General features: G+C 38.1%; 1 protein-coding gene across 4 annotated transcripts in view; it reads right to left on the bottom strand.

Annotated features, from left to right (window-relative positions):
* Window positions 1-26970, bottom strand: part of UBE3C (ubiquitin protein ligase E3C) — a 79493-nt gene that overhangs the window by 7667 nt on the left and 44856 nt on the right. For all 4 annotated transcript variants that reach the window (XM_084509492.1, XM_084509494.1, XM_084509493.1 and 1 more), the window contains 5 exons: window positions 25083-25330; window positions 11472-11684; window positions 3670-3858; window positions 3515-3581; window positions 2151-2281 (listed from right to left, as the gene is read on the bottom strand). In XM_084509492.1, coding sequence (XP_084365618.1) covers window positions 2151-2281; window positions 3515-3581; window positions 3670-3858; window positions 11472-11684; window positions 25083-25330 — 848 coding nt within the window. The remainder of the gene's footprint in view (window positions 1-2150; window positions 2282-3514; window positions 3582-3669; window positions 3859-11471; window positions 11685-25082; window positions 25331-26970) is intronic.

Genomic DNA, 26970 nt, shown 5'->3' with positions numbered 1-26970 from the left:
TGTAGAATCCTGTTTGTTGCTAATGAGACCGTGCAGTGATAAACTCTCCAGGTTCACAGAAGGAAGAGAAATACTTGTAGGATTTTAAATAACCAGTCACACAAATGAACCAACAAATACCCTAGATGCATTGCTTCTGACAAATCACCATCTGAATGCACTCACTCCTCTCCTAGGTGGCTATGAAAGAGCTGAAGAGTGCAGGTGCTGAAGCTGCCTGGCACACTGCCTATGCACGTGCTGGCAGCACTGCGCAGAACTCACTGCAGCAGCCGAAGGGATTAAGTGGAGGCTGAGACTGCACAGCGGGTTACAGGACTGTACCCAAACAAGGCTGAAATGATCACACCACGACGGTGCTGCATACCTGTACCAGCTAGTAAAGACACAGCAAAACAAATGAAAGGCCTGAAGGAGACGAATGTCAAGTGCAATGCACAAAGGGACAGAGGGAAGTCAAGGGCAAAGGGCCTTGCCTCCTTGCCCTATGTGGCACTGAAAACGCCTCCACTTTGAAATCACCCTGCAGCCTAAAACCAGCTGTTTAAGCCACCATGAGTACTCTTTGGTTACCCCTAGCAACTGCTCCACATGCTGCTGTACGATAACACAAGTAGGCTTTTATCTATTTCAGATCATTCAAGCAGCAGAGTGTCTGCAATGGAGACCATTGATTTTCAATATTGGAACATCTTGTCTGTTTTCCAGAGGAAAACTGTACTGATGGAAAAAAGATAAATCATCAAGAGTCTGAAAATTCTAGAATGGATTTTGTTTAATTCAGTAAGAGAAAAATGGAGGTACTACAAACATCTCAGATACATGTTTTGTTTTTCACACCTGACATCTTTTATCACGTGCCATCTCCAGCATAGGAAGGGCCTGATTCACAGATCTGAAAAAAATCTTCTGGCAGTTGCCTTTCAAGTATTTTTAAAATTCTGATTTTAAGAGAAGAAAAAATGAGAATGAACTCCAAATATATTCCAAATATATTGTTTGGAATATTCCAAATATATTGTTTACACTTCCAGACTATTGTGCACATCTGAAGTCCTTGTTCCTATATAAAGTGTTAGTATCTGTCTCCCTGAGAAAACATACACACACACCACTGGGTAATAGAGTAAGTGTGGTATTTTACAAAACAGCTTTAGCACTTATACAAAACTTGCATTGGTTTCTTATGGGTTCATCTACTTATTTCACCTAATAAGTGTAGACAATTACCACTATCCACTGCTAATTAAGTATCATATCACAGTACCTTACCACGTGAAAAGTTACTAAGTACATGTATTCCAACTTTATTTAGCAACTGTAAGATGGCAGCAAAACAAAACAGCTCAACACATCCTTACTTCGAAACAATTATGTGAAGCAATGTCTGTATTTATGTTCTCAGTAAACCCAGCTTAATATTAGATTTATTAAATAGTACAACAGTAAATACACTGTTGACCACTGCACTAAAGGTGATGGTACTAAGCAATTTATTCTTTTATTTCCTTTTATTTTTTTATTTCCTTTTATTTTCTTTACTTATTTTAATTTCAAAATACATCTTCACTGTGCCTCATCCTCTCTTTAGTTTTATCAGCAATGGACAGGTTTTCTTCACACTTTAGCTTCCCTGTAAACAAAAAACTCTAAAGATAGTAGCAAAATATTTGAATACAAAGGGTAATGAGCCATGATCTTATAAGGAGGTAAATGGTAATTAGAAGGATGCACAATAAATTGCCAGCCACAAATGCTTAATTTCAGTGGTTGAATTTAATATTTTTTATAACCTAAAACATCTTTTGCCTGATTTTGACAACATTATTCTTAACTCAACCTGTTCCTTGAAACTGGTGGCAATACTGCTCCTATACAGGAATACGAAATGAGAGAAAGGGCCTTTCACGACAGAGAGTAAGAGCTTTAGCCATTGCTTTTTTAGGCCCACTAAATTTTACAGTTAGAATACAAAACAATAAAACAATGCAATGAAATATTTTTATTCATTATATCCAAGTGCAAGCATTTAAACTGTATCAGTAGTCAGGAAGTGACATTATTCTCTAATTTTAAATTCCTACCGAAAAAAAGGGCTTGTATCATAAGCTGTAACATAAACAGAAACTTGCCAAGAAATCAGGACATACCTTAAACCCCAGCAGAGGTGGCCGAGAGCAGCTTGTTACAAACTTGAGAAGTTTGCGTTTCTCTTCGTCAGTGAAGCTTTCTACAACTCTCCAAAATATTTTAATTACAGGATGGTCTGCTGTGTAGCCACCTGTAATAAAATTAAAATCATTTATAAATTGAACAGTTTTATGCAAGAAATTAACTCCTCAGAAAACCTAGCATACAATTTTGAAAGCTTGGGGAAAATATTGACGCCAAAAGGTTTACATTGCTAACTCCTCTCATTTACAGATCTCTTTGATCACTGCGCTTTGAGTTTCTCATTTGTTGTATACCCATGGCTATTAAGTCTCTCAGCTTCTTAACTGCAGTTTCCTTCACTGAAATCTTCTTATTTTTTATTAATTTTCTTTAGTTTAGCATTTCACTAGTAAGTTTGGGTTGCTGTCTTTAACTAAAGTAATTTTCAAAATCTGCAAGATTCAGGATGTTATTTAATGCATCAACTTACCTACCTTACCTTGAAGTAAGCTAGGATGTGGACTCAGGATAACAGTAGCTACTTTTTAGTATTTTTAGAATTTAGCATTTTATGATAAATGCAGAGAAGAATGAAGATACATTGCATGTCTCACAAGGAAAAAGTATGAGTTCAGGCTGCCTTAGAAATGGTCTGGATGTGTTAACAGAGGCAACCATCCCAAAGGCATTTGGGATGGCTTTATAGACAGGGCAACCAGACACAATCACTGACTTACACCCATTTTGTACCAAGATGCTCAGATATCTGGAGCACCTCTGCTATGGAGACAGGCCAAGGGATTGTTTAGCCTGGAGAGGAGAAGGCTCCAGGCAGACCTCACAGCAGCCTGCCAGGGCTGGGGAGGGACTCTGTGTCAGGGGTGTAGAGATAGAACAAAGCTTTAAACTAAAATAGGGTAGATTTATATTAGATATCAGGAAGAAATTCTTCATGTTGAGGGCAGTGAGGCCCTGGCCCAGGCTGCCCAGAGGAGCTGTGGCTGCCCCATCCCTGGCAATGCCCAAGGCCAGGCTGGATGGGGCTGGGGGCAGCCTGGGCTGCTGGGAGGGAGCCCTACCTCTGGCAGGGGAGGAGGAATTACATGGGCTTTATTTAAGGTCCCTGCCAACCCAAACTGTTCTACGATTCTATGAGTCAGTAAAGGAATTACATGCCCTCTAATTACCTGGCTTGAAACATAGATACAAGCTTGCAAATAAAATAAATTGCATATCTATGGCTCCCAGTATTCATAAGAACAGATCCTACAACTTATATATAAAAAAGCCTATATGACTGGTGCAGGAATAAATTTGCTTATTATCCTAGCTTTAAAAAATGTAATTACAATATACTCACCTGAATAATTTGTGAAAGATTTAAGGTCATCCAAACTAATAGGAACCTGGGCACCAGAAATCAGAACCTAATAGTGAAGGAAGTTAAACAAATGTATTAGAGGGGAAAAAATGCTGCTTGAAACAAATGTTTTCTGCAGTTTTAAGCATAAGTACCTGTATTTCCTGTTGATCAAACATTCGAAGCCATTCAAGGTTCACAACGTTGGCCAGTCCCTGACGGAAAGCGAGGCAATGCTGTCGGATTTGTTTGTTCAGTCTGTAGTCTGCCACCAGGTGGATGTACGCTATTCGGTTAGCGCTGGTAACAGGAATATCTTTTCCACCTGGCTTCAGCTCAACCACCTGTAAAGATAACAAGGCTTCATCTTCTTGGAAAACTTTAATTCTGTGTAACTGGAAAAACGGAACTGCAAAACATTCTGGGAAGTTATTTAAATATCTGAAGTTTGCTGGAATATACTCCAGAATATTCACCTGAGAAGTTATTACAAGTTATAAAGGCAGTTATTTTCTCTTTATTTATAAGAGCACATTGTGTGGCATTCAGTTGTCAGACTTAGGTCTGCAGCTGCAATCCAGCCATCCACCAGCTGCACTGATGGCACCAAGGGTCCTGAGCAAGCACAGCACCCGTACACGGCAGCCTCCTTCCATCTGAATTAGGAAAGCTCTGCTTCACTGGCTGGGCTTTTCCATTTAACTTTCGGTGGTAATGAATTCTGCAGAACCACATTATGGCAAAAGCAATGCCCACAAAGCCAAGATAAGAGTTTGATACAAGCCTAATTTACAGAACGGGTAAGAATTCACAGTTCCTACTGCTGAAAAGACAAGTTGTACACGTTCAGTACTTCCAACAAAAAACAACCAACCAACCCCGAACCTTGCTTTTCTGCTGAGAGATCTGAAGATACCTTAGCATGGAAGATTTTTTAAAGAAAAAAGCATAAACATACTGTAATTGCATTAAGATATAAACCAGGATTGATGGTAAATATTATTAAAATACTAAGACCTTTGCATATTCTACTCTTTACCACAGGAGGATAGTTTTGCTGAATAGCAGCCCAATCTTAATGAACCGGTGAAGGACTAACACGATTAAAAATCTGAAAAGCTGAGATGCAGCCACCTTCTGAATCCTTCAGAAAAAAAAAAAAAAAACACACACAGTTTACTTTTCTACCCTCTAGACACTGGGATTTTTATTTATTTTTACAACTGAGCACTTCAGTCTGGGCTAATAATCTGTCTTTAGAGCACAGTTAAATGCATGAATAGCTTCTTTTGCAATAGGCTACCCAACAACATGAGCTTTTTCAGTAGTAAGAAACATACAAATTGTTAAGATGATAAAAAATGGCTACACTTTTGAGCATGCAGGCTTTTACTGATTCATAGGTTTTTAAGGCCGAAAGAGAACATTAAGATCTGTGAATATGACCTCCCAGCCAGCACAGGCCAGTGAATTCTATCCAGAGATTCCTGTATTTAACTCAATAAATCCAGAGATGAGTTACAGCACTTTTTTTTTTTTTTTTTTTTTTTTAGAGAAACAGGCAATCCCAGTGTGGAAACTCAGTGTGATGAAGTATTTACCACTCTCCTTGGTAAGCTAGAACAACCGGAATTACAATGGCTATTAAAAAAATATCTTCCTTCCCACCGTAATCCTTCAACGGTAAGCTTTGTGATTTTGTTAAGCCTACAATTAAACAAGCCCTCAACTACACCACACCATTTCTGTGCATGGGTAGTACCAGCCGTGTTTATGTCCTACTCCCTGAAGGGCCAAGTGAAACAAAGGTGTCACTCTGGCTGACACTTTCATGCCCTGGCACCCCACAAGACACACATTACTTTGCTTCCCTTTGAGCAAGGTCCTTCAACAAGAACCACAGCCACCCTAGAGAGTACAGGGCAGGACCCAAAGCCCCTGCCTGACCTGAGGGTGTTTTTCCTGGTGAAGTCCACAAGGAGTATTAATAAATCATGGGACTGAAGCTGTTTGATGAGATGAGACTTCTGTGTTGCTACGCTTTCTCTTCTGCTACTGCAAATAGCCAACCTGTACAGAAATCTGCCATGTCTCACCCTGCAGCTCTACTGTCATAGTTTTTACCACTGTCACTGGAAAATCAGTCAAGATTTCATTCACCTAATCATTAGAAACTTTCTCATTTCCATTTTGAACCCAGTAGGGTAAAGCTTGCTCATTCTCATTGTTCTGAGTTCAGTATCGCCCTGTAGCTCACGCAGCTCTTCACCTTCCTCAGTCACACCCAGGATGTGTTACCTAAGCGCAGCAACTTCATTGATCTTCCAAGAGTCTTCTTTGCTGAACTGAGGTCAGCCAGGCTCCTGTAATCTCTTATAAAATACCCTTTTACGTACCCTAAATAAGATCAGAAAGTTCTCTCTTCCTGTTTAAATTCCTCTCCTCCTCAGTGTTACAGGATGAGCGCTACCGATGCTATGCCAGACAAAGCTCACACCAACACAAGTGTAACTTGCAACCTTCCTTGCAGGTCAGCAAATAGAGAGAGATCACAGATAAACTTATGCTCATGTTACAATAGCAGCATCTTCACAATGGATTAAGGAAAAGCTGTATTAAACGTCTAAGAAAAGCTGCTTTCTCTCCCTACAATGTTCATGCCGGATATCTAAGACAAAGTATGTACTCTTTTTGACCACTGTTTTTAGAAAACAGGATAAAATATAAACACAGAAAAAAAAAAAACAAAAACAAAAACAAAAACAAAACTTATTTTAAGCAGCAAACCAACCAACCTTGGTTTCTGATCCAGTAACGCTTCTGTAGCTCCCCTTCCTACCCTCAACCCTGTACTGCCACAATTTGTACTGCAGGATGCAGTTAACCGCATTTCCTGGGGTTTGCCTGGGATCTAACCATTGATTTCCAGAGTCTATCAATGTGAGGTTTATTCTACCACCATACCACTGTTTTGTCAAAGTAACATCATAGTCAAAGACAAAAAGAATTTGTGTAGCTGCAGTAACTACTGTACTATGGCACAAAGCTAAGAAGGGTATTATACAGGGGACAGAAAATGGTAAAGGTAGGGTTAGCAATAAAACTACAGCAAATGAAGATGCAATTCACTTTTCACTCACTTATTATGTCCATAATGGTTTAGAGAGTCTGTGGTAGACTCTCTATGTGGTAGACCATTCAATTTTAAGTCAGGCACATCTGTCATAAGATTTCATGTTCAGAAAGGGCACAACACAACATACTCTGTCTTAAAAGACTGGCTTTTAAGATCAGCTTGCATTTTGCTTTTATACATCCAACTTCTGCCACTAGATGGTGCAAAACAGTAACACAAGTGGTACAGGATGGGAGAGAAACTTCCCAAAGCAGGAATACTTGTGTCATCACCTTATGTTCTCTTCTGTAGAGCTAAGTTAAGAAAAAGAGTAAATGTCATTTTAATTTGGTTCATTATCAAAATCATGTATTTTAAAATGAATTAAGTGATATTTAGATCACGTGTTATTTAGATCAGTATTCAGATCATTCAGACAATACCACAGATTCTATTCCAAACTCACGCAGCATGTCTTAGAATGAAGGAAAAGTATCAACATGAAATACCATTTAAAAAAAAAAAAAGTCTGCAAGAAAAGAAACATGGATAGAGGAATTGCATCAGATTTCTGACCGAAGCATAGATACACCTCTAAGTACTATCAAACAAAATTCTTAAGCACTTAAAATTTTCTTGGGTACAAATTCAGTTACATGCTCCTGCAAGCACATACTCCTAGCAACTGCACACAGCTTATATAAAGATAATAAAATATATCTCTGGTTTCTGCATGGTCACAGTTTGCATGAATAGTTCAGACAAGTTACATCCACTACTTAGAGCATTAGAATAATACAGAAATAAATAAAAAAAGAGAAAACGGTAGAAAAATGTTACTGAAGACGAATGGTTTCAGGAGATTCATCTTCTGGCTTACTGATAATTCTCTGTTACACAAAATTGCTTTGTAATGTGATCAGAAGCAGAAAATAGCAACTCTCTCCTGGCAGACAAACTTAATGCTTACACAGACCTGGCGGTGACTGGCTTCCCAAGCTAATGAAGAAAAAGGGAACTCTTAGAGGGTGAAGTGGGAAATACTTCAGGAAAGAATAAGGGACCTGTCAGCCAGGCATTCTGGAGTATGAAGTATTTTTGTATCTGAATATTAAGACAAATATCCCTTGCAATTTCAAACAGCATTCTTTTAGGCAAAGTTAACTCTTACAAGCTTGTTTTTTTAGGAGAATGAAATTTCTCTGTTCTTTTTGACTCCAATCTTTTAAGTATCTCCCCTGTATCTTTTCCCCATTCTGAAAATATACAGATGAAGGTTTTCTTTCTTTCTGGCATCCGCCTTCCAGATGTAGGGGCAGGAGTTCCAGGTAGGAGATTGCATTTGAATGCCTACAAATGCATTTGCTGTAAGTGTTATAAATCTGCCTGAGAAGCATCAGCCTCATCTTAAATATTTTGCTTTTGAAAGACCTCCAAAATCACTCACCTAAGCCACTGTTTCTGAGTAATGAAACTTTCAGAATTATTTCAAAAGACATCAAAATTTTATCTCAAGGAAATTAATAGCCAAAGAGCTCTCCTTTAACTAGTCAATGTATCTTCAGTAACAAATAGAATTTACATCTGTTTAAAAAAAAAAAAAAGAAAATGTCCTGACACCTATTTCTGTGTTATATGGATTTCAAAGAAACTGCTGCTTTGTATATTAAGTGTTGCTCTGTACATTTGTATTTAAGCCCTTTATGCATAGGGTCTTCTAATCATATCAAGGCTGTTTTGATCCATGCAACCTCTAGAATCAGTGCCTGAGAAACTTTCTGAAGCACAGAATCTAACGTTTTTGAAGGAAGAGTAACAGATTTGAAACTTCCTCTCTTCCCTTGGACCAGCGCCAAACTCACCTTCCTCATTTGAAAAAATGAAGGGGCAGGGGTGGAAGGAGGCCTGAAATAGAGGTATTTTCTTGTTATTAACCTTACTATAAGCATTTTATAACGATTTTATCATTATCTAATCTACAAGATAGAAAGAAAAATTAAAATCAATATACACAGCTACTTGAAGGCAACTCTAACTATCAGCTTAAATTCTTTCTCAGACTTTTTACTAGCTGCCATTTTATGCAGTAGATCTAACAGCTGTAATCTAGGCTGGTATCGTGGCATTAGATGGTTCTTCATCAAAAGCTAAAGCTATTTGGGTTTGGAAGGTAAGGTTGATGGCAGAGCTCCCCTAATTAGCAGGTCTAATGTGCAAATTATTAAGTACCTTTTTCAACTTCTGGTGAATGCACTTTGACAATAGTTTAATGGGATCTAAAAGCACATTACAGGATTGGAATCAATACGCTGATAATAGAATTTCTACCTCCTACTAGTGACAGAGGCAATCGAGCCCCTTCTGAATGTGTCTTTCATTGCAGATAATGCTTCTGTGCCACAACTGCTCGATGGACACTGTCAGGAGGATAGCTATTTACAATGATAGATTTATGATGCATTTATTGGGCACTAATTTATTAGACACTAAAGTGGTTGTTTAGCTGAAAACTAGAGATAATGTACGCTCACCATAAGGAGTGCAAATTAAGCTCTTTTCCCAAAGTGAATTAGCCTTACCTTGACACAATTAATTAGTACGCAATGGTTACAGGAGCCAAATACCAGATTAACTGTATTTATCCATAGGAGGTTTATTAAGGTATCTAAATTAAATATAAGTTACTTGTTGCATTAACCCACAGAAGACAGTGAAAAGAACCAATTAGCTGCATTGAACTACACTACAATGCAGTCTCATTAAAAGACAGTTTATACTCCAAGAGAACAGTGCTCTCTCTCAAAGTATAAACACCAACATAGCATCAGAATATTTAATTTATCCCACATTTCATTTAGTTACTCAGAAGTTCACAATTATATTTAATCTTCCTTTTAAAGCTAAGCCAAATAATTAAAAATCAAGTCTTCGTAATACATAGCCCTCAGAGAAATTTAACGAACACACCAGACCTCTTGGCACGAACACACTTCTTATGCTTATGTAGCAGCAGGTAGTGCAGGCAACATCTCTGTCTCGGATCTCTTTGCATGTTATTTCTGAGATATTTCTCTTTTCTGTCTGCTTCTGCCTTACTTGCTAAGGATGGTTCTAACTTGCTTGCATGGTTGATTTTTTTGAGTAGACATGTAGAATGGAAACTACAACCTCTCCAGAAAGTATTTACTAATTCTCATTTTTAATTAGAAACTAAATCATATTTGTGTTAACTGTGAGCAACAAGACTTTTCTCTGCCCCAGCAAGTCCTAGTTTATACGGGCAACTGCCATCTCGTGTGCTTTGCAACCCAATAACCAAACGCACCTATAGCACAGAAACCGATTCCAGAGTCAGTCACTTAGAGCACACGCTATGATAAAGCACTGGCTCTGTAACTAAGAATGTACTTTCTGACGCGTCCATTTCACATGCCATTGTTTCAAGATTGTTTTTCTAAAAACAGTGCAATTCAGAAGTTTTCATGTAGTGAGTCCAACCCAAGAAAAAAATGGCATATGTTGAACATTTAACGTGAAACATTACTTATATCCAAACTGCTGACTCTCCCCTTCAGAATGATTCAAAAACCCAGAATATGAGGGTAATATAAAATTGCAGTACAACTAAGGCTTTGGATCTTCCAAAATGAAAGGAAATGAGTGACAGAAAAGAAAGTCTGAGCTTCATGCAGTGGAAATAAGTCTTGGACAGCAAACTCGTTCTGATTTAAGTAGCAGAAGAAGAACTCAGGTAACAGTTTGCAGGGCTAGATGCCGCATCTCGGTGGTGCTGCTGGTTCTGTGCAGGTGTGCCTGAGCCAACCCACCCTGGCCAACACACCACCTGAACAGGACTGGATACCCACTGTTAATCTTGATTTCTTCCACGAGAAATAAGGCCTGAATCAGAATGCTGCTGCATGTCACAGTGTGGTCAGGTGTACTTTTTGACCCAATTATTAATTAAATACCATTAGCAAGTACAAGCAGGTCATGAGTACACAATTTTAACTCCTCAAAAATGAAAGATGAAGCCTGACAAAAGACTGAAGACATTATCTCTATTACCACAGAGGCATATTTTTCAAGCGCTGATGACATTAATTTTTTACTATGAGCATAAGTGAGCGTTAGCTTTCACAACAGAGCAAATAAAAGCATTAATCAAACTGCATAATGCAACTGCGCTAAAAACTCATACTTAAGGACCTAAATAACCCATCTTTACAATTACTGAACACCCATTTTTTCCCATCTGACTCACCAGGTGGTTCAGCCCTCAGAAAAAATGAAAATGGGATTATTATTATTTTTTTTTTTTTTAACATTTTTAACATTTAACATTTCAGGCCCTCTTATTTGAATAGAGTAGTAACAGCTGAAGGCAACAGCCCTTATCTCACAACAACGGGTCACTATTTTTTTAAAACCATTCAGATTTCTAATTCTGACTCCAAACTCAGGCAGATCTTCTATAGTTTATGCATTATCTCATTTCTGCAATTATTTGAAATGGAATCAAAGAAATAATATGAAATATTTTGTTCAAGAAGTAATCTCAGTCAACATCAATTTTTATGTAGCAATGTTAGAAAATCATCACAACAATGTATTAGTTAAATTACCAGGCCTTTATGACATCTTCAGAAGTAGTTTTTAAATACAAGATTAGTTATTTTTTATTTCAAATAATGAGTCAGAATCCCCATCGATGCCTCACAACACACAGCACTTACAGCAGTTGTTCCTTATCACTTTCAAATTCAAAAATAAAGTAGCAGGGATATTAATGATTTGTCAGCCATACATAAAAGAAAAAAAAAAAGCTGAAGCTGTTCGTACCTGGGCTTCCCCGAGATCATTGTTTACCACAGTGAAATTTAATCCAAGTTCTTCCACATCCCCTTCGTAGCTCTTGAGAAAAAGCAAGTTCTTGTACATTTCTGGATCTAATGAAGCTAAATGATGAATGTCAACATCAGCACTTGTCCCCAGTAACTTAGAGAGGAAAAAACTAGCAAACGGCAACTCCACCAGCATATTTTCATAAAGAGCCTGAAAAACAAAGCAATTAAAAGCACATTAGATTTTACTGTGGTATTTGCAAGAACTCAAAGTTATCATGTATTTCCCAGACTTTTTATAACCACTCCTTTATTTGGTGCCTGAATAGGATCTTCTGGTATGGCAACAGCCCAGATATTGCATTCAAAAAAGCTTCAGCTGAATTTTGGAGTTGGGATACTTTCACGAAATACCAAGCTCCAAAATTTTACAAATTAATCATGTGGTGATTTAAAAGGTAAGGTCACAGCCTGTTGTATCATTAATCTTCTTGTCCAAAGTATCACACCAAACAGGAAGAACATCAAGTATATAAATCATTCACAAGAAAAATAAAGTTTAAAAAAAAAAAAAAAAAAAAATTCAATGCATCAAGAATGTCTCAAGAGTTATCATCTCCATTACATTCAACTATTTGGTTCTTCACAAGCAGTTTTTTTTGATTTATGTCAATTGCTACATGTAAAACAAATACAGGCGAACCCTGAAATATAACTACGTAAAACCAGGACAATTTAAATTAATCCAAGCTATTTGTCTTGCATGTTATACAGAATCATTGCCCTGTATTTTGGTGCATGGTGCATTACTCTTGTTTACTTCTAAAATTAATCAAAACTAATTAAGTAAATGAAAAAGACAGCTAAATTCTGCTTAGTGGCATCATCAAAAGAACATCCTGATTTCCAAGCCGAGAGCTTATCACTTAGGACTGCATCATACGTCCAATTCTTCCTATGCCTGTCAAATTACTGCTGAAATCAAAAGTGGGCCTGAATTTCCAGTATTCATAAAAGAAAACCGTGTTGTTTTGTTTTGTTTTACTATAAGCTTAAAACTTCCTCAAGAGTTGTCAAAAACGCAGAAACCCCGAGCAATACCACTTTCAGCTGATTTAATGTATGCATTACATTTCAATATAACACAAACAACTTGGCATATTTTTCACATAATCATTAACAACTTCTTGTTGATTAGAAGAAAAAGATATCTAGGAAAGCTTTCAAAGAGGTAGAGATGGAAACTTTAAAGCTAGAGAGAGGAAGCATGACAACATTAGAGAAAGTTAATGTGAATAAAGGAAAAATGAGAGACCTTCCCCTTCAAAAAAATCCCTGAAATATGCTGTCTACTCACAGCCTTTGCTATTGTCCAATCTGTTTGCTGCATCAGCACCTCTGACAATGACAATCAAATCTTCACAGTACCATTAATATCACTGCCAGGCTAATCACAAAAAGCATCATCAACACAACATCGCTGTTTGTTCTCTTTATGAGCTGTTTTGGCATTACTTAATTCCTCCATAATCTGCTGCAAACTCAAAGAAAAAGTGCAACACAATGACCAAAAAAGAAAAAAAAAAAAAAAGAATAAACGTAGCTGTAATCACTCAGTGATATTCCAACAAAGGCTTCAAGAAAAATATACACAATTCCTTAAACTTCTGAAAGAACATTTCTATGAGGTGAGTTAGACCTTGCAGAAAGAATTGAGAATAACGAGTTCAAAGCCAAAGGGTGCATTATATTTAGAGCTATATGATTTATTCAAGGTGTAGAAGTCGAAATCCTCATTTGTATAGTTGACTTTAAAAGCAAACTAGAGGGATAAATCATTAATTTGCAATGTATAAGGTCAGTGTTTGCTGTTCCTGCATTAGTAACAATAAAGCTATTGTAATTCCTTAAATATATCAAAGCTACCCGAATTTAAAATGGAATTCCATCTATGACTCATAAAATGTAAATGCAGAGGTGTAATTTTTTACACAAGGCAGGTTTAAGCCTTTAGAGCATTTAATATACAAGGACTAATAAATGATAGCACTAAAAACTATGATCGCATCAGCTAAATGGATTATAAATTAAATTTCCATAATGTATGCAACTGAAATACAAATGTGGACATAAATCAAGGTATTTTCTAAACACAGGTTAATTACACAAATTCAAAACCTGTCTGTTTTTTATGCAAAATAATCCACTTAGCATTTTTCAAACTGGTCTTAAGTCTCAGCCACTTGCAACACTTGATCCTAGAAGCCTATCAATAATCCCTTGTCAGGAAAAAACAGCAATAGGTATATTGAAGAAACTTGTATGTTATTTTTCAAGTGTCTGTCTTTTATGAGTGTTTATTGCTAGAAATTGTGCCAAAATGATTTGAAATAAAAAGGATTAATTATAGTAGAAGCTTTTTAATATAAGTGAGTGCAGCTGCAATGCAATTAATGCAAATTGTGACGCTATCAGGAAAATAAATGCGAACAACATCACTGGCTATTTCTGTTTGCTGCCAAATAACTTCAGTAATTTACTACATTAAGAATCAATAAAAAAATAATGCTTTTCAAATGCATCACTATTAATCTTCAGGTGGTTCCAAAGAGAACATTTATAACTTCATCTAAAAACTATATAAAGCATTTTTAAATAAACTAAATTGGGCAACTTGAAAATATCTTTAATTACTACCACCCCTCTTAGCTAAGGGAGTGCAATATTGGAAACAAATCATTTTTGGAAACAGGACAAAGAGCAGTGTTTTAATTACTATAAAAGTCAGGCTAATCTAAAGAAGTTTAATTAAAAAAAAAAAATCACTAAAACCGTGGTAAATGGAATTATGACAAACTTTTTTTTTTCTCTCCCCAAAGAGGTAACTTACACCATCACAGCCCCAGCACTGCGCAGAGCTGCTGAGATGTGCCCTGTACAACGGAGTGGCTGAATGAACTGAAACGTTATCTGTCAGTTGGAATCTAACTTCCCAGTCAGCATGAAGTGATCCACCTACTTGCTGCTGCCACAAGATGTGATTCCTCACATTCCTGCCATCAGGAATCAGCTGATTCACCTGGGTTTGACTGCACCTTTCCTGGTCCTTCTGCAAGTGGGCATGATGTGAAGGTTTGCTTCCTGTCAGCTCAGAACTAGATCCAGCTCACAGCAATGGATGAAACCAGACCAAACAGCAGAGCATCTGTTTCGATGGCAGCACGACCACACAGCAGCCAGCTGCCGACGGGCTCTACCACCCTGCTGGGTACTTCTGGCACTGCAGCTAGCCCAATGCCCCTAAAGGGGAGATTGCCCCCTTCCCTCTTCTCCTTTAGTGACCTGTTCTGGGGAGCTCTAAGCTACCCGATTATGAGTTTCCAACCCATTTAGCTCTCTCAACTGACCCTTCTGCAACATCACCATCCCAGAGGCACGAGCCCAGTGTGAGAGGCAGCTGGGGAAACACGACCACCTCTTATGGAGGTAGCCAGCTGTCGGGCTGACTTAGCTCCAGCATGAAGCTGCGCCCTTATAACATACTTACCCAGCACTGCTCTCCCCACAGAAGCAGTCCTTTTCTTCCCCAGCAGCCAACAAATGACATAGCTGATGGAAGAAACTGGCTTACTCATGGAGGGAGGTGACTTTGTTTGACTGTATGAACAGGAACTTACACTGCTTTAAGAGATCAAAGCCAGCAAGTTTAACCAACATCTATTTTGAAGCTAATCTTTTAGCAAATTTCAAGTGCTCTCACCCCTTGAAAAAGTTTCCTTTAACTCTTACGGTCATCACCTATGGGACCAGTGCCATTCTATGATGGATTCTGTGAGTTCTTGTTCCCAGCTTTCCTCTCTAACCAGCCCTTTTTTGATATTTTATTATTATTTTTTTTTAATCTTGCCGTCCCATAAACTGCAGCTGACTACATAAAGAGAAAAATCCAGACAGGAAGCCATAAAGGGAACAACTGCTGGTCAAATATGACAGCAGATTTTGTTTCTAAGGGCTTGGAATATTCGCATTCCACTTTCATAAAGGTGAAACTCGCACATGGGAGCTTGTGGTAAGAAGCAGAGACAAGGCTGTATTCTGGGCCGCATCAAACGAAGCGCAAATATCAGGGCAGGGAGGGGATTGTCCCCGCTCTGCTCTGCTCCTGTGAGACCCCAGCTGGAGCCCTGTGCTCAGCTCTGGGACCCCCAGCACCAGAAGGACAGGGACCTGTTGGGGTGGGTCCAGAGGAAGCCACAAGGATGCTCAAAGGGCTGGAGCAGCTCTGCTGTGAAGACAGACTGAGAGAGTTGAGGTTGTTCAGCCTAGAGAGGAGAAGGCTCCGGGGAGACCTTACAGAAGCCTTCTGATATCAAAAGGCGGCTACAGGAGAACTGGGGAAGGACTCTGTGTCACGGAGTGTGGTGACAGAACAAGAGGGAATGACTTTAAACTAAAAGAGGGTAGGTTTAAACTAGATATTTGGAAGAAATTCTTTACTGAGGGCAGTGAGGCCCTGGCCCAGGCTGCCCAGAGGAGCTGTGGCTGCCCCATCCCTGGCAGTGCCCAAGGCCAGGCTGGATGGGGCTGGGGGCAGCCTGGGCTGCTGGGAGGGGGCCCTGCCCATGGCAGGGGGTGGGATTAGGCAGGCTTTAAGGTCCCAGCCAACCCCCAACACACTACATGATTCTACGTCCCTAACAAGAGCAATTGCACAAGCAACGCAGTGCTCCTAGGTGACACATTCCCTGCTGCTAAAAGGCTGTGTCTGCTGAAAGGGCCAACCTGGATTTCCCAGCACTCATTTTTATTCACAGAGGTTAGGGATGCTCTTTAGGCAAAGTTATGAAATCTCTAGATAACCATTAAAATAACTTAAAAGCTTCCGAAACAAAAGGTTTTCAAATCTGCCTGTTTTTAGCAACATTTTTATATGATTTTATTTATTTCTTTTATAAAATTCTATAAAACTTGTATTTTATATTTATATACTCTTCACCCCATATTTTCCCCACTTTCTTGAGATGCCTCACTAGTTTTGTTTGTCTGTTTTTGTTTAAACTGAATAGCTTAAAGAAGGTTTCTCCTGGTTAAATGGAAGAAGTAGTTTTTAGTTAAAGGAACTTCACGTGCTCTCTTTTCTCTCTGTGTGGAGTCCAATAGAAGACACCAGATTAAAAACCAAACAAAATAACAAAGCCTCCTGTGGTCAGTAGGTTTTGACTTCATACACAAACCACACATTCTGCAGGCTGTTGGTTCTCTTTTAAATAATAATAGCTCGTTACAATAAAGCATCTAAATAGTGCCTCGCTCAATTAAAACTGACTGCAGCATGGGCCAGCTACAAAACCCTTGATGCCATTCAGCAACACAGATCAGAACTCGGTAATCTAAACTGAAAAATAACTCCATTCAGATACCTAAACATATCCTGAATGCGTTCATTAACCATCTGCGGTGTGGGGGAACAGGGATGGTTAAGGCAAGCAGCTTTGAGAACACAAACGTGCAGTTAGCAGCTTTATGTTATGGAAGAAAGATCTCAGCTGGAAGGACAGCTGCACGCACTACCTGGTAAGACAGGGAGCAAAATGAAACGTGCAGTCCTTGGGGCAAGTAGGACTTCGTCTTGTTTTCAACAGGAATAACATCTGACTGGGACGGTGGCAGCTCCCGCAGTTATGGCCTAAGCACTGCGTGGTCACAAGGTGCTGTTCAGGGATGTCTCAAAGGTTTAAGAAAGGGCTCTTCAAAAGGAAAAGAACTTGCCTCTTGTTTTAGAAGTGGACGAATTTCAACTAGTCATTTCTGACAGATGTGAAGACAAATTTGCATTATACAGCAGAGGTTACACAAGCATTACAAGATGCTTAATAAGGTTGCTATTGTGTAAACAACTTCACAGACGAACCAACTAAACCTTCCCACGTGAGAGGCAGCTTTATTGCCTTTACTTACGCTTTCAGATCTATATTTAGTTCTCTCATTTATTATTTCAACTACATTCTTTCTTAAGAAAACTAATTAGTCATTGTTCCTACCTTCCATTAATCTTTCACAGCTCAGAACCGTATATTAAAACCTAAACAATGCTAAAGTCATATCATTAGAAAGATATAGGGGTAACAGGTTGAGGCAGTAAATGACTGGGCTTAAATTCAGTTATTTCCCTAATCAGCCCCCAAGACCGTAACCCCTTCTATTTCAGTCATTTTCAACAGTTACTATTAAATAATACTTAGCACTTACTGAGTGCAATAGATCTTCAAAGCTATACAGAACCATTAATAAAAATGATAGAAAAATAGCAAAACCATTAGAACTTCCTTCTACCACATTATTTATATTCTAGATATATTTCACCTTACTCAAAAACCCTTTGAGGCCACCAGGGCCTTTTCTACTCTAATGAGAAAGATAAAATGAAAAATATGTTACATGAAAATTAACATACACCTGCAGTTTAGAAGCACTTTCAAAGCCAGCGTATAGTAGTTTGAAGATAAAGTAACGTCTTATGGATAATGTGCTTTAAATTGAGCAAAATCAAATTGATATCTTTCCTAACAGCAATATGGGAAATAAAATTAATTAAATCAAATGCATGTCACAGAGCAGTATGACTACTACAGGGTAGCTTTAAGTCATTTTCTCTGTTCTCTGAGCTCTACAATTGAACCATTTGTATCCTATTAGTAATGGATAATCTGGCACAATATCTCCCCTACATGACTCTGAAAACACACATTGCAGTTCTTACTCAAATACAGGATGCCTTTTCTGTTTTTAAAAAAGCAGAAGACCAAAATTCTACAGCTAGATGCATATAGTTAGGCTTCTGAGAGAGCTCTGTTCACATCCCTTGCAGCAGTGCTAACACCCTCACCTTTTAAAGCATTTTTTCGGAAGCAACTAAAGCCACGTGTAAATTGGTATTACTTTTGATTTCTCACTCGCTGGGAATCTGAAGTTGGGTAAGTCCAAGTCATAGAAGCTCCAGTGATTTGGGGTAACAAAGATTCAGATGCAAGTCAGCCTGTCAAATTTGCTGTAGTCAGTGTAAATATTCAGAATTGATTACAGGCATTAGATAAGCAGACAGCAAACTCATGATTGACTCATGAGCACATTACCATAAAAAAGTAGGGATACATTTCCAAAAACACTACTGGAGCGTATCAAGCATGCTACAATAGACACATATAGAAGTATCAAGCACCCAAAACAGAATCACAGAATTTCTAGGTTGGAAGAAACCTCAAGATCATCGAGTCCAACCTCTGACCTAACGCTAACAATCCCCACTAAACCATATCCCTAAGCTCTACATCTAAGCGTCTTTTGAAGACTTCCAGGGATGGTGACTCCACCACTTCCCTGGGCAGCCTGTTCCAGTGCCTCACAACCCTTTCAGTGAAGAAGTTCTTCCTAACATCTAACCTAAAACTCCCCTGGCTCAACTTAAGCCCATTCCCCCTCGTCCTGTCACCAGGCACGTGGGAGAACAGGCCAACCCCCACCTCGCTACAGCCTCCCTTGAGGTACCTAAAAAGAGCGATAAGGTCACCCCTGAGCCTCCTCTTCTCCAGGCTGAACAAGCCCAGCTCCCTCAGCCGCTCCTCGTAGGAGCCTTGGAAATGCTGGTAATGCTTGGAAATGCTAGTACTTGCATAAAACCATAATTGCATCAGACTGTTTTTTACAGGACCAGTTACCTCTATAATTTATACCATGTACACGATACAAACTGCTATCAGTATCATTTGGGAGTTTCTGAGGGGTGCGAGAAGGAAGGGTTATGGTTATAGGTACCTGGGTAACTGACAATTATCAAACACTACTGAAGTTCTGTGTCTCAATTTTAAACACAATTCAATAAGAATTGAACATAGGAGGAAGCCAAATCCTCCATATTTAAATTCTAATCTCCTAAAACACTTGCTACTATGCAACTAACCTCTGGATATGCCTCTAGGATAAATCTGTACTGTAACAGCAGCGGAACTCATCATTTTTAAAGAGAGCTCAAATAGAATAATTTCAGTAAGTATTCCAAACCTAATTGATTTAAATGGACATAGGTGTTCCCAACTGTGAAAAAAGATCAGGATACCATTACCACACACTCTAGCTGTTTATTTATTCCCTGTCTAGGAACCTGATTTAGAGGCAATAAAATGCAATCAGTACACAAACCAGAAGCAGGAATCATCTGCTAATGGAACTTTTAATTGAGGAGTGACCACTGACATGAGGTAATTCTTTCCATGCAGAACTCCTTGCAGAGACCTCTATGCACTTTATCACAGTAAACAATCACTAACATATGCATTAAAGAAAATTTAAATACATTATGACCCAATAAATATCACAATCAATCAATACACACTTTTCCTTCCTGAAGATTTAGAGTTAAATACTGCATTTCAGTAGTCTTTTAGCGCTAGACATATATTTACAAGGTTAGTACTAACATAGCTATCTGTAATCAAAAGATAATCGTTATGTTAAATTAACAAGTACACAAAGGAATTGTCAGGCTGACAACAGTGCAGAAAACACACTCAGAATAGCTTACATCGACATTCGTAAGGAAATAACTTCCAGAATGTATTAACTTTACTCTTGCAATTTTATTTCTGCACTATAAATGCATACTTAAAAGAGCAAGCAGCTTCCCATGGTAAACTCCTGTTTTGAGCATTTGAGATGATTCAGAATTTTTGGAGGCTAATGATCAGCTTGCTTTTAAGCAAAATGCTGAGTCCACAAAATCATTTGCAGGGTGACTGAAATGAATCAAACAAAAAGTTCTGTACAAATTACTTCCTTCTTTATATCATTATCACTAATTCCATACCTACATTCCTCGATACTAGTAGTATAAATTGTGGCTGCAGCACAAATCAATTAGAGTGGACTGATTTAAGCCAAGCCAAAGCAGATCTTAATTAAATGGACAATAAGCAAAGGGAGGCGTAGACTAAAATAAGAAAAAAAAAAAAAAAAAAAAAGAACAGGGAAACAAAAACAAAACAGCTAGAGAAAACGAGGAAGAGTAACAGTGCAATGCCTGATGCACCATCCTACCAAGTATTTAAATCTATGATACCCAGTTCTTCTCAGTGTAGTTTTCTTGCTTTTGTTTCTCCACATACTTTTAGTTTGAAAAGGACACAAATATGTTATTGGAAACATTTGCTTGGATGTTTCAGCTCTGTACATAGATTTGAGAGTTTAGGATCTGATCTAGATCTGGCAATGAAAAGGCTCCCATTGATTCAATCTATTTTAGACAAGGGCTCAGGATGATTAAGAACTACTTTAGTTTTTCTGCAAAATGGATACTGTAGACACCAGTAATCTTCAAATTGTACATTCTAGCCAGGAAGAATATTTTGCACAACAAATGAAATAATCACAGATCTATTCAAAGTTGAGAACTGTAACCCCTGGCACACACATACAGAAAAATAATCTAATAAATGATTAACATTCCACATTCAGGTTCTGCCGTTAAATAATTTAATTTGTTTGAACTAATTTTACCCTAAGTTTTTAAGTAATTAATTTTACTAAGATACATTTTATAGCATTTTCAATTGTGTGATTGTAATAACACATAGGTATATGCACAGACCAGTCCATTGTATCTTAAATCAGTATAACAAGTCACAAAAAGTCAGAAATAAACAACTCTACCATTCATCAGTGTAATATCCATCAGGCCACTCAACTTACTGACCTTCCATATAACATGCTAAAACTTAAAAATTCATTGTTTTTAGTCCTTCATGCTTCTTGTACTATCACAGTTCTTTATTCAGTTCCACAAAGTAAGGACTGTGCTCAACACAACAGCAACAACCTACCACCACATTTTGTTCTTTATGCTACCTTCCCAAACATTTAAGGCAAAGGCTAACTTTTGACAACATAGTTCTAAACCTTGTCAGAAGTCCATTTCAAGTACTACAGATTGTATTGCTTCGGAAAAGAGATTTAATATTATATTTCAAAGGTAGTACATATATTCATCAGCAGCATGAACGCATCACTCACTAGTGCTCTTCAACAGAGAAGAAAACTGGAGATGGCTGGATTCACATAAACAATGGCATCGAGTGTGTTAAACAAAAATCTCTAGTGTCAGAAAGATACTTTCCTAAAGGAGCAAAGACATTCCTTGGAAAACATGTACTTGCTGGTTCTTGCAGCCATTATGTCCAAAATGAAGAAGAGGAAACCATGGAAGTGATCATTCTGATCTTTCTACCGACTTCCTGACTTATTCTTATGTAATGCTATTCATATGTATTGCTAATACATCATGAAACACAGACAATTCTTACGATGTGAAATGTAAGCTGGGACAGGAGAAAGACAATACTGTATATGTTTAGATGTAGAGCTTAGGGATATGGTTTAGTGGGGACTGTTAGTGTTAGGTCACAGGTTGGACTTGATGATCTTGAGGTCTCTTCCAACCTAGAAATTCTGTGATTCTGTGATATCAGACTGAGCTTAGGTCTGAACACACTGAAGTTCAGACTGCAATTCTGCATCTGCCACTGTTTTACTGATCACTGCTTCTATTGAAATGGTTGACCAGTGCTTCCCCCTTTCTGGATTTTCAGCAGATATTCAAAACTCAGCCAGGAGAAAATCCTTCCTTCAGATTCTCAAGTGTTGTTTCCAAACTTCCCTTCTGCGGCCATGCTGCTACAAGCTTGGGCTGCCTGCCAACAAAACTTCAGCCTTCTAGTGAGCCAAGCCCACTGCGCTGCCAGAGCTGCAGCAGCAAAGTCTGCATGAGGAAAGGTTTTTGGTGCTGACATAACTACTGCCTGTGGAAAGGCAGCGAGCCAGACCAGGTGGTGACCACAGCCCAGTGCTACCTAGGGTACAAACAAAAGAACTGCCATGTCCCATCCACACCCCTGGGACTCTCTACATGGGACAAGTCCTCGCTTTCCAGAAAGGACAAGCAGAATTTGGGCCCAGAACACCTCTGTCTGAACATCCCTGACTGCCCATGACACTTCTCAGGGTTCATAAAGTCACTCCTGTCCTTTCAGCAAGGGAAACTAAAGTTTCAAACCCCTTCGGTGGAGGAGGACTGCTGTGTGAGGTGTGCGTGGTAAGCTGAGCTTTTACATTTAAGAAAGAGGAAATGGCTTAAAAGGCACCGATGTTAAAATAATATTTACATTACAGAGCAAAGTCATTCAAAGTTGAGAAATGTAAACTTTGCAATTGTTTGATTAGCTGTTGTTTAAGCAAACTCATTTCTTTCGATTTTTTAAGAATGGCTTCAGACAACAGAGGTGATTACACGATCACGTGGCATCATCTTTACGAGACCTTTTGCTCATTCAGCGATCAGTAAAAGTTGCATGGACAGGCTTGCAGTTTGTAATGTATTCAGTTCCATTTCTTCTCTAATTACAAAAATACAACCTAAGCAGTTAGTAATTCAGCAAGGGTTAAAGTAATTTTTAGATGTACCATTTTCATATGCACAGTTTTTAAATATTCCAATGCTGGTCAACTCACGTAGAAGATGCCAAGCTGTTAGAAACTTCCCCATGAGAAGAAATGCCGAATTACCTGCAAGTCTATGGTACTGAAAATTAAATGCACTTGGATATTAGTATGAAGTGGTTACCAAGAGACAGAGAAATTATTGTATTTTAATGTATTTGTTTTCTGGTAACATTGAAACTTCTTGAATTTTTGGTGGCAGCACTCTTTACACACTGGTTTCCACAAATAAGAAATTGCTGTGGATGCCTGATTGCTTCCTTTGCATTTTATCTATTTTGTTTACAAAGGGGCTTTTAATAACCTATACTGCTCTCAAATAACCCTGTGCAAAGCACAAAATGGGCACATTTTTGAAAACGGGTGAGTGAGTATTCAATAACTTAACCAAGACCACAATACCGACAGGTTTTGAATCGTATGGTCGTGCCTTATCTTTCTGTTTAATTCATCAAGCTTCTACATACACCACTAAAAAGGTGTCTGCGCACCTGGGCAAGGGTAATTATTAAATAACGCTGTCAGTTCTTACCTTATGTAAACATTCTGCAAATACAAAAACAATTTATGCCTTCAAAATGTTAAATAATAGATCCTCTGATTTTAAAAAGACAAAACCAAAACTGTACTTGAAGCACTCTACAAGAGATAAAATACATTTTGCAACTTCTGTCTTTATGCTAAGATTTGAAAATCAATTACAGAAGAAAATTGTTACTTTGGCAGAGGAAACTAAAGACTCAGAACTCAGCCCTCCCCTGTTCCTAAATAAACCCCAAACATTTTTGGAGTGATGCAATTTCTCTATGACACCACAGCAGCAGTCACTTCCCTACTCCAAAAACCTATAAATACAGAAAAAAATGAAACCTTGAATATGTAAAATTGATTATAATCACAAACTTCTATTATATTAGTACTGAATACATTTTCCATTAAGAGCAGGAGTATTCTTCAAAGATAAATTTGTAGAAATGACTGATTTGGAATTTTCAATATTTTACAAGACTGGCTGTTGTAACAGAATGCATTAACACAGAATTTGCCTACAAAGTGGCAGTTCAATCTAAATCTGGCAGCCATAAAAAACAGGGATCTGTCTCAGATTTGTCAACATCCTCTTAAACTGCTTCCAGCTAGTTTAAAATAAGGACGTCCGACTGTATGTTAAATCTCTCAGCAAGTCAACAAAACGTTATGTTCCAGAATACATAATGCAGCTAAATAAGACTAATGTTTTAAATATGCTCCATTTTACATAGCTGAATAGCCATCAATACTTTTTTTTTTTTTCTGAAATGGAACTTGTATTCCAAACTTTGCTTCAAAACTATTAGGTTTAAAAAATAGTTTCAAGGACTTGAGAAGAAACATCCTTAATTCTTAATCTGACCATAAACAAACAAACAGAATGTAATAAATGTTTAACAGTTTATTAAAAAAAAAAATCTAATTCAAGAGGGGACTATTAGTAATTGAATGTCCATAACAGCTAAAGAGCAAGCACTAAAACTTCAGAAAGATGCAATACGTATGAAAAACCAAGCAGAATTAGCGGAGCAATTTTTAAAAGGCTCATAAATATTGTAAATGCTCATAGCAAATTTTAAATGCTGCAAGAACTGTACCTCATACAACAAGAAACTGTTTGGTTCTGTAATCAATTTCAGAGATCACAAATTATGAAAATCTAACTCTAATCAAACTCCAAAAAGTCCCATATTAAAAACACCATAAACAGAGCAGTTCTATAGGCTTCAAGAAACTTAACTGTAAGTAAGAGGATAAACAGAGACAGACATACACACACTTCACTCAAATCGTAGTTAGGGTATGTCAGTTCCTCTACACTCCAAACTTACTGAAATGAATGAGAAGTTTGGGTAAGATCTAGAAATAATTCAGATCCAACATCTGATGGTTATTTTTCCTCAAGTCTAGAAAAATCACTATGTATGCCATCTACCCCCATCTAAAAACATTTACTGAATAATTTCAGTAGTATAATAGCTTTATATTATACAACACTTTTGTTTTTTTTTTTTTTGTTTGTTTGTTTTTTTACCTTTCCAAGCATTCTTCCAAGAAAGTAGTAATGTCGGGCGTAAGAGTCTCCAACAAGCATCTGTGCAGCAGGGTTGGGATAAAGAAGTCCCTCATTGGTGGTTTTAAAAAATCCCTGGTTAGGGTTAAATCCCGATTTAAGCAGTTCATTCAAAAATTCTCTGAAAATTCCACCACCATCAATACCAGCTTCATCAAGACCATGTGCATTAAGCAAGTGAACACGAATGCGCTTTTTTAGGTCAGGTTCTGCAGAGGAAGGAGAAAGAGAGACTCAAATATAACTGTCTACTTGAATTTAACTTGGATAAAAGCATATGTAACTATGGACTCAAAACATACCTATGCTAATTGTATATAAAAATATTGAACTAGTAAATAGCACTGTTGGAAAAAATCTATTACTGGCTTGAATTTTGGGATATTCAGCATGTAAAGCTCATTTTGCACAAAGGGTCCTGTTGTGAGAGACCTCAAAGGATACGATTGGAAATATGCTAGTAGAGGGAAGAAAAATCTTACAAAATGTTAATAAGCCCAAGATTTATTTGAAAATTCTATTTATAAAACATTAATGCAAGGTTCACCTTTCTTCTGTCTGAAGGATCATCAGTAAGCACTACATTCTCTTAAAAGGGGCTGACTGTTGAGCAACACCTTAAATAATTCTCTTTGACATGCAGATAAATATTCAGCCCTTTCTTTGGGTTACTGTCCTGCCTGCTCTCTGAAATAACTGCTTGCCCCTGGAAGGAGCAACGTGAGCACCAATGGCAAGGCTGGGGAGCTCATGGTCCTTAGCCAGCAAGCATCAAGATGTTAGCTCCACTCCTCTTGTGAAAATCTCTTCTTAAATTCCAGCTGCCATCTATAATTTCTCTGTTGGAAATACGAAGTTATTTGAGGATGTGGAGGCATCAGCAAGACAGGCAAAAGATGTGTTCTGAGCATTATTTTTTTTTCTCCTAAGTCACTGAAAATTCTCTCAGAATTATTCTCACAGAAGTCCCAGAGCAAGCAATGTTCAGTCCTTGAATTATACACAGACCTGGGAAAACGGTCCTTTTTGCTCACTTCACTGAAGGCTTCCTAAGACCAAAAACACAGCTTTTATCTCAAACCTTCCATTGACTACACTTGTTTCCTGGCAAAGCAACCAATACCAAAGGAGGATCAATAAAGCCGCCTACTGCTTGATTCCATGTACAACAAATGCATGTGCTATGGATGGACAGCTGATGTCCACGAAAATCTGCAACACCTTGTAGCAACAGCATCTCCCCAGAACCACCTAGTGTCTTGCCTGCACTCTCCCACTAGTGATTGCCTCTGGATCTACCAGGAATTTTCCAGTCTTTCCACAGGTTACAAACTGAGCTGGATTTTAAAAATTACCTATTAGTTCTTTGCTGAAGTGAACTGCTCTGCTGCACAGAAATTCTGCTGGCTGGAAATACAGGATAGCCATTTTTAGATATAGGCATTGCAAAAGGTTTGGAATCTCATCACCATTCACAGCAAGACAACAGAGTATGACTGCACTGGCAAGAGAGAGTCTCAAGTAAACAGGCATTCCCTACCTGGAGACCTATGAGATTAGCCACTGACGTTAAAACTCTTTTATATCGAAGTGTTTTATACATTTAAATATTGTGGGTTTTGGAGCCTGATGAAGAAAATCAATTGTCTGCTCCTCCATGTACTGAGGACCAGATTTATACCAAGAAAATTAGCCCTAAAACAAATTCACGTACCAAAACAGGTGAAAAGCTAGAGAAAGACACCCTCCCCCCCAAGTTAGTGCAATCTCAGAACAAAAGATTTTAGTTTTATAACCCATACAGCCACAATGCAACCGAACCATTATCTGTGGTCCACTAGGGGCTATT

The sequence above is a fragment of the Aythya ferina genome (assembly GCF_964211825.1).
Source record: "Aythya ferina genome assembly, chromosome: 2".
Lineage (NCBI taxonomy): Eukaryota > Metazoa > Chordata > Aves > Anseriformes > Anatidae > Aythya > Aythya ferina.
This window is presented reverse-complemented; position numbering and strand designations above follow the sequence as displayed.